The 12140-nt window shown below is 54.2% G+C and overlaps 1 protein-coding gene across 6 annotated transcripts in view; it reads left to right on the top strand.

The window, feature by feature from the left end:
- CTNND1 (catenin delta 1) overlaps positions 1–12140 on the top strand; it is a 38402-nt gene that overhangs the window by 15065 nt on the left and 11197 nt on the right. For all 6 annotated transcript variants that reach the window (XM_085298381.1, XM_085298380.1, XM_085298383.1 and 3 more), the window contains 5 exons: positions 5276–5394; positions 6262–6578; positions 7636–7707; positions 8006–8164; positions 8366–8898. In XM_085298381.1, coding sequence (XP_085154507.1) covers positions 6384–6578; positions 7636–7707; positions 8006–8164; positions 8366–8898 — 959 coding nt within the window. In that variant the 5' untranslated portion in view covers positions 5276–5394; positions 6262–6383. The remainder of the gene's footprint in view (positions 1–5275; positions 5395–6261; positions 6579–7635; positions 7708–8005; positions 8165–8365; positions 8899–12140) is intronic.

Raw genomic sequence — 12140 nt, 5'->3', positions numbered from 1 at the left:
GGGAAGAGCTTGGACTTCACCTGTTACCATGCTGATTTTTCTGTGCCTTGGCTAGGATTAGCATTGCCTCCTCAGGCAGGGTGAAGTTTGAGGATTTATTTGTGCCTACTTGTGAGCCTGGGCTCTGCACTCAGGGGTGTGGAAAGATGCCAAAGATGTTGGTTCATTTAGTTTTAGTTAATTGGGACTGACCAGGAGCCTGTGGTGAATTAGCAGGGATATGAACCCATACAGAGCAAGCAAGTGTGATGCACTGTGAGTGCTCGGACAGTTGCAGGCTTGAATTATTGATGGGCTTTATGTTTTTACTAAGTACCTCAGGATATGCAATTAGAAYCTGGAGAATTTGTTGCTTTCTCTTGAGAGAAGATGAGTCTGGTACTGAGAGCTGTTGACTATTCCCTTCTGCAGGGCAGCCAGCCAGCTGGTTTTCCTTTGTCCCCCAAATGGATGGGGCAAGGCTAATTACTTGAGTGATTTTGCTGTTTTTCTTGTTTAGTAAATGCTGGGGGTTTTATTGGAGTGGGAGCAAGTTCTTCTCTCTCTCTCTCTCTCTCTCTCTCTCTCTCTCTCTCTCTCTCTCTCTCTCTCAACCTTTAGCCTAGCAGGTCTGTCTGGTTGGCCTGAGATCTGTGGTGGTCTCATGTCCCTACAACTTATCATCTAGCTGTGTGATTTGAACCCCATCAAGGGGCTGTGTCCACCCTACACTGCCAGCAGAGATGTGGCTCCTGTCTCACAGCAGTGTGAGGGCTGCAAGTGGTTATCTTGCAAGTGTTTAACAGGTGTGGGGGCGAGGGGGAGGAGGGGGTKGTGTGAATGAGTGGGAAAGCCAGGGGAGTGCTGAAACCCAGTTGTCTGTGCTGATGCAACTCTGTCCTCTCACCAAATGACAGAGGGCTGTTACGAGCACCTGATGCATCAGAGCTCACCAGGGATGATGCAGTGGAGGTGGATCTAGCTTTGAAGGTGTTTGGACTGAACTTTGTCCAAAGCCCTCTGCACTGAGGGAGTGGCTTAAACACAGGCACCTTGGGACCATTGGGTAGTAGCCATCCAAAGGCTTTGGTTGAAGGACTCTCTTCAAGAGCTGGTCCAGCCCCACACTTGTGAAGACTCAACCACAGGGCTGTGCGCTCAAGTTAGCTGGTGCTCTGTATGCTGTGGCAGATGCTGCCTATCAGGCCCCYTGCCTGCATCCTATCTGCAGGATCTTGTCTGTCCTCTCTGGCCTGGGGTATGATTCCCTGTCTGCTGGCTCTATCATGGCCAGTGGGGAAGACTTCAAGGGTTGAACTCCCATCCTCCAGCAGAGGAGGGTGCAAAGGGAACTCTAGATGGGCTACAGCTGTGGTCTGGCCCTGAAAGTTGTTTTTCCAGGCAAGAGATTTGGCTTGGAGGAAGGTAACTCCCTCAGACACAGAGGAAGGGGGTCTAGGAAGAATGCTCTGCCCTAAGGCTGCCTCCAGGGGAAGAGCTCTGGACTGCTTGGTCAGGGTGAAAAGTGGGGTTTTTGGCTATTAAGGACTCATTCTTTAGTTTACCCAAAGGCTTTTGTGGGTATCTGCAGTGGCTCTGTGCAGGCAGATCAGCTCATGGCCTGCCTTCCTAGAGACAAGGGAGAGAGTCCTCCTAAGACACCGTGTCTTGGACATCTCTTGTAGACATGCTTTAGCACAGAAACCTCTGGGCTCAGCACGGGGGTATGCTCATGCAAGGAAATTGGGAGATAAGGCTAGATAAATTGGATATAAGGTTTTCTGGATGGTTGTGTTGGTCACTGGGGTCCCCTCTTGCTGACAGTAACAGGGGAAATGCTCTGATGCCTCTTCTGCCTTGAGGGGGGTAGAAGCTGCTCTTGGGTGTGTTTGTCTCCAGGCTTTTTGTTTTGCCCTGAACCAAGCCAACTGGAATATTTTTGACTTGCTGGGGTTTTTAAGTAATGGGTGTGTCAGCAAGTGCCTCTGTCATGATGAAAAGGCTTTCTTGCAGCCGTCCTCAAAGATGGTCAGGGTCTGGCTCTGGAAAAATGCTCTTCAGAAGCTGAGGAAGGAGGGAGGATAGGGGACGGGCTCAAAGCGATCCCTGGAATTTCCCCTTCTGCCTTGTGGGATCCAACTTGGCTTTGAGCTGTCATAAGTCATTTCTTGGTTAGTGTGATCAAACTGAGTAGCTGGGGGTCTTCTCTCTCCCTCTGCTTTTTCTATTGAAAATGACCAATGCCTTGAGCTGGCATCAGGAGGTGGTGAGGGGCTGTGCTTTGTGCAGGTCTTGAAATGCTGGCATGTGTGCCCAGAGGGGACAGGCTAGGGGGGTTTGGAACAGATCCTCTGCAGCTGGGAGGGTGTAAGGCTGTTTGGGGTTTGTGTGCAAGCCAGCTGTAAGGGTGAAGACTGTGCTCCAGCCTGCAATTGTGCTGGCGTGTGCTTGTGGGCAGAGTTGGGGAAGGCTCTTGCTGACCTCTCTGGACCTGGCACTGCCTCATAGCAATTAGTCTTTAATCCTGAATCGATGAAGACTAGATGACTGGGATGAGAATGGAGGGAAGTTGCACATCCTCGTGGCAGAGGCCCTGAGGAGGAGAGCTATTAGAGTCCCCTCAGACTGTTGGCATCATCTGGCCTTGCTGCATTCCATGCTTGCACCTCCTGCCTGCAATGAGAGCTGTGCTGAGCAGGAGTGACTTGTGCAGATGGGKTAGGCTTGAGCATGCTCACAGGGTTGGCTGTGCTGCTTGACATGGGTTACAGGACGATCCTGTGGACAGAGCCTCAGGTGGCCAAGGAAAGACTCTGGAACAATCCTCTGGCATTAATGGATCTGCAAAGTGTGAACTGAAAGCTTTTTGGCTCCCCTCCCAAAGGCTTTCTACTCTCCCCTGGGGACAAGAAGAAGGAGGACTTGTGTATGTCTCTGCATGTCCCCATGCCTGGACTGGAGGGGCATTTGTGAGTCCAGCGGTACAGGGAGAGGTAGCAGGTGAGGAACTGGTCATCCTGTTCCTTCCCTCTGCTGCTGTGTATTTAGTCCCTGTGGAAAGAACGGGAAGGAAACAGCCTCATGGCTGCTCTAGCCCCTTATCTGAGGCCCTCAGCGGCCCTGTGAGTTTCATTGTTAGTGTCTGTGTTCTCTGGGCCATGTTCCCAGGGGATATGTGGAGGTGGGAACCCTGGGCCGGAGAGGCATTGCTGGCTGCCTGGGGCCTGCCTGGCAGCCGTGCAGGGATGGAGGAATCTGCTGCCCTTGCTGCCTCTCTTCTACATGCCTTCCTGCAGAGGCGAGGCCTGCCAGCCCCTGCTCACTGCTTAATATTGAGGCTACTTGTGTGCACATTAGACTATTCACAAGATCTAGGAGAGCTGAGATGCAAAGCCACATTGGATGGAAGCCAGTATGCTGGTGTTGTGTCCTTGTGCACCCCTCCCGCCCCCCAAAAAGCTGCTACTTCTGTGTGGGGATAGTCACGGAGAGGCTGGGGAGCTGTTAGGTGGAGAGGTGGCATAGCTGTGTGGGCAATTGTGTCACAGGTAGAGGATTCCTTCTCTGTCCAGCAGCATCCCTGTCTTCTAGAGGGCTTGGCAAAATACTACTCTAGAAACAAACACTCCAAATTGGAACAAGCCAGTGTGGCTTCTGGCTGGGACTTTGAATGCCCCCATTGGGGGTCTGGATGGTAGGACTGTCCTGGCCTGCTGAAAGAGCCTGGACCTTGAGATGTAGTGAGGAATTCTGCCCCCTCTTGGAGAGAGGAAGCAAGCTGGCTGTCTGGGCAGTTTGCCCTCAGCACCTTGCTGGCTAGATCTCCTGGATGTGAGGTTGCTTTCAGCACAGCCTCTTTCCAGCAGAGTCTTTGGGGTTGGGGTCTGCAGATCTGCTCCCATGTCAGTGTGGGTCCTCACTGAGGTTCAGTGAGACCCTAAAGACTGAGTAGCTGCGTCCCTGCTCTGCTGGGTGGATGCCTATCAAAGGTGGGGAGTGTTTGACTCACAGGTGAGAGTTGGGATGCATCAGCACTCTCAGGGTGGCACCAAACCTCCCCTGCAGAGAGAGGATCTCTGGGAATCTATGAGGCAGGTGAGAACTTGGGGCAGCAAGGGTCAGAGCTGACCTTACACTCCCATACAAGGCTTGGGGAGACTGAAGATGCCTTAAGGCACAACACATTGCAATGCAGGATAAATGGGAAGCTGTGTGCCTGAGCCAGGAGTAGTGTCTGGGAACATCCGAAAGCCTGCTCGGGCTCCTAAATCAAAAGGTGGTGGGCCATGTTTCTTTGCTGGGTGGGGACTTGGCCAGTGAGCATCCAAACCCACATGGGCTGGGGCAGAGTGCTGGGACCTGAAGCAAACTGGTGTGTGTGTGCAAGAGTAATGGCTTCATCTCTGCTGGGCACAGCATTGGCATGAGTAGAACTGTATTTTTTTTAATTGATGAAGGCAGATTACAGGGTGGAGGTGACCAGATGTTTACATGTGCTGCAGGCAGCCTCCAAAGCAAATGGGGGGAAAAAAAAATCTACCCTGCTCTGCTGGACTTAGTGCCACAGTACCTGATAAAAACCAAGGCAGAGTGGTGGTGTGCTACCTGTACCAGCAGAAGCCTTGGGAGCACTAGAGCCACAGATGTAGAAAGACATGCTGGGTGTCTTTGCAAGAGGGGTTTGCTTATGGGTTCATTTGGGATGGAAAATACTTGCTTTGAGTTCCTCTGAGCTAGCATCTGCCATGGGCTGGAACTGAAGGTCCATGGGAAGAGCAGGGCTGCCAGGGATTGCAGAGCTGTTGGAGATGGCCAATGCAGAGCCCTGGAAGGGCAGTGCTCTATGTGAGCTGAGTCCTGGTCCCAGATCACTGTTACAGCCACCACTGGGGCAGCAGTACTACAAGGGGAATGGGCAGAGCCGACGCTGTGTTGGAGACCGTGAGAAAGCAGCTTCTGTGCTGGCTGCCTAGCTTGAACGAGTTGCCACAGGCCTGCTGTGACTGCATAAGTTTGGGAAAACCTCTTGCAGGCTTTCTGAGACTTGGCTGGCCTGTGCAGCACAGGTGGAGGGCTCTCTGCTCCTGGGCTGTTAACTTACTGGCAAAGTGTCGGGGACACAGTGCCGCATCTACGACCATGCCAGCTCTCTCTGGACAATGCCCTGTTCCTTGGAGGGATGGAAGAGTTGGCTGTGGAGATGAGCCCCTTCACCAAATCTTGGTGTGCCTTTCCCTACCTTCTACTTCAAATTTGCTTATGTAGTTTTGACCCCACTGTCCTGCTGTCTCTGCAGCTCTCTTCCCTCCTGCTTCCTCACTGTGGTGGCTGGGCTGTTTCTCCCATGACTCTCTGCGACTAGACCTGGCTGCCCTGTGCCTTTGCCAATCAAACCTGAACCTCCTCCTCTAACAGGTCTGTATGAAACAAAATTGCCTTTCTCTGTCAAAATATTGATTGTGGTGCTCTCTTTTGTTATTTTATTTTGGGAAGGGATACCTGAGGTCCAAGCCACTGTCTGCCCCTGGACTGGTGTGCCAGAGACCTCCTGGGAGGGCTGCAGCATTGTGGGAGTCCTGGCAAGGACCTGGAGGGTGGTGGGTTTTGATAACTGGCAAAGAAGCTTCTGGGGTCCCCTTCAGGGGGATCCTGTTCCACTTTCTACCCTCTCCTAGATAGGAGGGAGATGTGGAGCCTGGCAAACTGAAGCTGGGGTTGTCCCCCTTCTCCTCCTCCCTGCCCCAAACTTTGCATTACATCTCACTCTCCTCACTCAGGGAAAGAGGGAGCAGGGAAAAATAAGTCATCTCCTTCCGTACCTCCCCAAAGGAAATAGTGGAATTTGGGTTAGTGTTCATTCTGTGAGACAATGTCCTGTGCTTGCCCAGGTCTGTGATGTCCCTGCCTCTCCTACTAGCAGCTGTGTGGGGCTCTTTCCACGTAGGAGAAGGCTTCCCACAACTTGATGGAGGCTATTACTGAGGAGCACACCCTCCTCATAACAGTTCTCCTGAACCTGACTTGACCCTGTATCTTTTTAGGGGGTGCAGGACCTTCTGCTGCCAAAATGCTGGTTCTCCAGGCTTAGATGGCAGTGGGAGCTGTTTGAGCCATGCCTGGAGCTGTGCTGCTCCAAGACTACCTTCCTGCACTTCTACTGGGTGGAAGTGGGTGTTACTGGCATAGGATTATTTTTTTCCCCTTGTTCAGAGAATTTGTCATAATGAAATCTGTCTCTGACCTCTTGTCTCTCCTCCTTTCTTTTCCATAAATCATATGCAGTGAAGAGTGGCTCCCCCCTTCTGGGTTATTTCTCTTCCCCTCACCCTGACACCTAGCTGCCTTCACTTGTGCCTCCCTGCACCCTTCGCCCCTTCCCTGTCCCCCCCGGGCACCCGTCACCCATGGAYGACTCAGAAGTGGAGTCGACCGCCAGCATCCTTGCCTCTGTCAAGGAGCAGGAGGCGCAGTTTGAGAAGCTGACCCGGGCGCTTGAGGAAGAACGGCGCCATGTCTCTGCTCAGCTGGAACGAGTCCGGGTCTCCCCGCAGGATGCCAGCCCGGGCTTGGCCAACGGCACGCTCACCCGGCGGCACCAGGTAAAAAACCCCTTTGGCAGAGGCGGGTGTGGCGGCTCCCGGAGCCCCCATCTGTGCTGGTCCTGCCTCAGTGGGGGTAGCCCTGGGCCAGGCTCTTCTTCAGCCTTCCTAGGATATGTGATATGGAAGAAGGCTATGTTGGTCTTGGTCTTGTAATGCTGACAGTGCTGCGTGTGTGTTGGAGCTGAAGGTGATCTAGGGATGTGCGGATTGACCTGGTGGTCAGTCTTCCTGGGATGATTTGTGAGCACTTCAGGCTGGTTGCATTTAGTGCCTGGGCATCTTCTCTTCCTGCTGCGTTCAGCTTCCTGGAAGGTGGCCTAAATGCAGGGACTGGTGTATAGTTGTGGGGATGTCTGTCTCCTTCTCAGGTGGCAATGGTGAATCTCTGAAATCTTGGTTTATCCCCCAAACGGCCAAACCGGGGCTGGGAGAGGCCTCTTTCCTCTATAGGAGGGGGCACTCAGAGGGCTGGCATGCTGTGCCAGGCGGAAGGTGGTTAACTCTCTGGCTGTGAAATGTGGTGCTGCTAGGAGAGATGTGTAGGTCAGGCAGGAAAGAAAAAGGAGAGTACAGAGGGGAGTGTAAGCAAGTCAAACTAGTGCTCTGCAATCAGCTGTTGAGCATCCACACTATTCCCTCAGCCTGTGGGGGCTATCCCAGTAATACCTCCTCTGGGATATGACTTGGAGTTCCTGCATTGGAGGATGGGGAAGGTCTCCAGGGCAGTGTTGGAGAATGGGGACTGCTCTTGGCCTGTTTTGTCAGGGGACTGGATGTCTGCAAGCTGGATGTAGATATAGTGGGAGAACTAGGGTGGGCTGAGTGGTACAACCTTTGTTTTGCCAGACTGGACAATGGTTTGCTGTGCACTGCACACTTCTCTGGGCAGCTTGCTGTTCCTGTGGGAGCAAGATGTTGGGCATGTGTTGGTAGGATGCTGGAGATGGCTTCCTCAAAGGCCTAGGGCTAATGGGAGAGGTAGGTTTTACAGGATCCTGGGAGGGAGAGAAGTGGCAGCCCAGTAATGGGCCTGCCGTGGTGATGTGCATTTCAGAACGGCCGTTTCTTGGGCGATGCTGACCTAGAGAGGCAGAAGTTCCCAGATCTGAAACTCAACGGGCCACAGGTAAGGGGAGCTGAGCCATCTGGGTGTGGGCAGCCTGCCTGCTGGGGGATGAATGTCCTGTGGGGGATGCTTGGGGCAGGGCTGGCAGTGTCTCAAACCTGGTCTGGAGAGGGAGACTTATTCCCAAATGTGTCCACCTTGGACTAGAAGGGTTGGGACAAGAGTAAGTTGATATCCTCCTTCATGAGTGGGGGCAGCAGAGCTCCCTGGTGGGTGAGAGCTTGTCCTCTCTGTCACCTGGCCACAGGGAGGGCTGTGCTGGCAGTGGAGACTGACTCCCTGCCCCTTGCTCCCCCAGGACCACAGCCACCTCTTGTACAGCACAATCCCCAGAATGCAGGACCCAGGCCAGATTGTGGAGGAGACGTACACCATGGAGGAGGACCCAGAAGGGGCCATGTCGGTCGTGTCTGTGGAGACATCAGATGATGGGACGACTCGGCGCACAGAGACCACGGTATGAGCCTGGGGCACAGGCGTGGATGGGATGGGCTCTGGCTGAGGTGTTGTGGCAGTGATGACTGCCACTTACAGTGCCCTGAGCTGAAAGGAGGTGTGAAAGCATGGCAAGATGCAGTGCGGGAAGTAGAATCTGGGGACACAGGTGTAGTAGGGGACAGGACTTTGATTGGAGTGTGCCCAATGTCCATCCCTCCAGGTGAAGAAAGTGGTGAAGACTGTGACCACCCGGACAGTCCAGCAGGTCCCCATGGGATCTGACGGTTTACCCTTGGAAACCTCCCCAGTCACTACCAACTATGTCCAGACCATGGACAGGAACTTCCGCAAGAATGGCAATGGCGGCCCTGGTGGCTACCTGAGCCAGCCAGGCACAGCCACCCTCCCTCGCAACTACCACTACCCCGATGGCTACAACCGCCCCTATGAGGATGGCTACCCAGGCAGCGATCACAGCTATGGCAGCCTGTCCCGTGTCACCCGCATTGATGAGCGCTACCGTCCCTCCATGGACACCTACCGGGCCCCCAGCCGCCAGGACATCTATGGCCCCCAGCCTCAAGTGCGTGTTGGGGGCAGCAACATGGACCTCAACCACTTCCACCCTGAGCCATACGGCCTGGAGGATGACCAGCGCAGTGTGGGCTTTGAAGATGTGGATTACGGGCTTATGTCTGACTATGGCACAGCCAGGCGGACAGGGACCCCATCCGACCCCCGGCGTCGACTCAGGTATTGGGGGACCAGGCGTGTAGCAGTAAGCATGAGGGTGGGGAACACTAGCATAGAATCTCTACAACTTCATCCTCCTCAGAAGAGATGGTGGAGGCAGTACAGTGAGCAGAGTCACCTGTGGCTTGTGCAGGAGAAAGCTTGCATCTGCTCCTAATTGTGTGTTTAATTGGTGGTTAAAACTTGGTGCTAATTGAGCTGGCTGTCCTGAAGCAAGGAGTTCCACAGGGCAGTTGGATGTAGCTGCAGGCCCTTCTCTCCTGTGCTGCCTGTTCTGCCAGGATGATTGCAGGCTCCCAAGGGAGATGGCAGCTCTGTGGCTGGGTGGGATCGGGCACTGTAAAATTCATCGTGTCTTGTTTGTCCCCTGGGAACAGCACCTGGTCCAGGCTACACGGCACAGCTCTGTTTGGAGCAGCAGTAGCCTCGCAGTTGCAGCCCTGACCAAGAAGGGAGCACTGGCCAGCCCCAGAGGAGCCTGTGTTCTGAGCTGGGGGCTGGTGTGAGCAAGGCTCAGCCCTACAGCGCCCCAGGGAGCGTTCTGGCAGCKCAGTCTTCTTGCAGGGCAGAAGAAGCTGCTCAACCTGTTTGGCAGTGAGCAGCTTCTCCCCCTTGTTTGGCTGTGGGTGATCACCTGCTCCTCCAGCTTGACTGCCAGAGTGACTGCCCTGCTAGCCTGCAGCTGCCCGGGGGATGCCAGAGGAGGTTCTTGGTAGTCCTTCCACTGCCCTTTCAGAGGTGTGAGCAGGTGTCCCGGGATGTTATGTGCCTCAGGCTGTGACTGCTAGACTCCAGTGTCCTGTAGCAAATGAACACTGATGATTTAAGCCTCTTAGCTTGCTCTGCTTGCTGCCTATGCAGTGGGGTGAGGACTGGGAAGAGGCTAGCAGCTGGATGGTGGGTGGTAGGAGTGCAGCAAGGGACTAGGCCTGGATTGCAGAGATGGGCAGGAGGCCGTGTCAGGGAGCTGAGAGGGATGTGTCTGAGAGTGCTGGGGAGGGCAGGACAGACTGATCACAGGCTCTCTGAACTCCTAGGGCATGTACACAGAGGCAGGAGGGAAAGGAGGTGCACACCAGCACCTGCCCAAGATCTGCCAGTATCCAGACGTGTACTGTGAATCCACAGTAGCTCTTGGCTGCTGCAGTCACTAAAGGAGGAGCTTCGTCCTTTAGGCTGGTGCCAGCACAAATGTTACTGTTGCTGTGTTGAACCAGTCTGGGCGGTTATTTATGCGGGTTGATTCCCCAGCCTGCCTTGCCTCATGAAGCTTGTGCAGCTAGAGGAGAGAACAAGGCAGCTGCCCCTGCTGCCTGCACTGAGTCAAGTGGCTCTGAAAAGCCAGTGTTAGCAGTTTTAAGCACATGGCTTTCATGGTCGGTCCCTCTGTGAGTAACTTGGCAAGAAGGGGTTAAACAGGCGTGCCTGACTTAGGGCTGCTTTGCTCCAGCTTCAGGCTGTGGAGGGGAGCAAATGCCAAAAGGCAGGAGTCCAGCCAAGACGGAAGGCTCCAGCTTGCAAACCCTCCCTAGGCTCGTGTCCTGTCCAGYGTGTGGAGGCAGGAATCCTCCCTCCCTCCCTGGATAGCCTCATCTGAATGGCTCTGCTTTCAAGACCCCAAGGTCTTGCTGCTGGGCTGAGTGGCAGCTGTTTTCCTTCTGTCCTTCCAGGCCTGGAAGGAAAGGAGTTGGATGAGCTGGAGGTGGAGCCCAGGCATAGAGGAGAGCCACAGCTGTGTGAGGGGGCACTTGGGATCCTCAGGAACTCAGCATGTTTGAGGGAGAAGGGGTCATCTCTGAGCCCAGCCTGACAGGGCACAGCCCTTGTGGAGCCTGCCACCTTGTCCTGCAAGGATGCTGCCAAATACAGGGAAGAGCTCTTCTGCAGCCCCATAGCCAGGCTTTCCCTCCCCACACAGGCCGATAATCATTGCAGCAATCTGTGGAATCCAGGCGCTGTTGAGTTTGGCTTGGCCCCTGCCTTCTCAGTTACCATCCTCACTCAGCTGCCTGGTTTGTAGGAATGAGAACAGGCGAGATCAGCATCCCCCCTGCCTCTGAGATGTTTGTCTTGAGCAGGGGCCTGGCTGTTAATGACTTCCTTCAGGGAGGCAGCTTGCCAGGCGCATGGGAGACAAAAGAGCGCGTTGAGGCGAGAAGCGCAGTATGTGCTGGCCGTGATCTGCTGTGAGTGTGTGGGTCCCTCTTGTGTGGCTCTTTTTGGAGCTCCCTGCCTACCGAGGAGGTAGAAGGGAGCTCCAGCTGTGGTGGAGGACGTGCTTCACCCACCTTTGCTATCTCCATCTGCTCTTAGATGAGGCTACAGGGCAGGGTGGAGTCTGGCACTGACTCACCTCTACTGTTGGGCAGGTGCTCCCCTTCCAGTTGCTCAAGCCTTGGTTGACCTCGATCCTGTGCTGTGGTCTGTATTGATGAGTGTCGGGTGGCTTGCTTGCCATGCTGGCAGTGATGAGCTTTTGGCTCCTGCCTCATTCTGCTGCCATCTGCAGGGGCCTGGGGCAGTCCTGCTGGTCAGCACAAAGCATCAAGTGCAGTTCCTTGCAGTAGCAAAGGACAACTCCCCGGAGAGGCTGGACTCTTCAGCATCTCTCGGTAGCCAGGCCATGCGACTGCTGCCCTGGCTGGCCGTGTGTTGCACTGCTGAGACACCTTGAGGCCAGCCTGGTGGCATGCTGCTGCCATGCATCCTATCCTCCCTTATGTCTGACTGTACAGCAATACCTGAGAATGATGTGGCTGCAGAGCTCGTGTGTTTTTGGTTTTTGTTTTTTGGTAAGTCCTTCACTGGAGGCTGTAGCATGAGTGGTTGGCATAGAGAGCAGAACCTGTCCTTTATTGCAACCTATGCTGCCTACTTGATGGCAGGAAGCTTCCTACACTTGATCTTGGAGTTAAGAGGGTGAATTTGAAGATGGCTGAGCAGTCTCCTGGGCAGACAAGAACCAGAGGACACTACCTCACCTTGGACCCCCACAGTGCTTATGAACAGCACCCTGATGTAGCAGATTTGCTACTGTGGCAATTAGGCCTCTTTCCCCTCCCATTCCCTTTCTGTTGGAAAGTGCTGAAATCCTCTCCCTGGATGGGGGAAGATTGTATTTAATAGGTGGACTTACTAGTGAAGACAAAAATGAGGCAAGAAGCAGAATTTCTCTTGTGTGCATGGAGTGGCACTAGGGACGTCTCCTGTTGCTTGGGTAAGCCTGTCCCTTTGTGGTAATG

This window comes from Rhea americana, unplaced genomic scaffold (assembly GCF_003343005.1).
Source record: "Rhea americana isolate MKP2758 unplaced genomic scaffold, rheAme1 scaffold_139, whole genome shotgun sequence".
NCBI lineage: Eukaryota > Metazoa > Chordata > Aves > Rheiformes > Rheidae > Rhea > Rhea americana.
The sequence above is the reverse complement of the archived record's forward strand: the minus strand, read 5'-3'. Positions and strand labels throughout refer to the sequence as shown.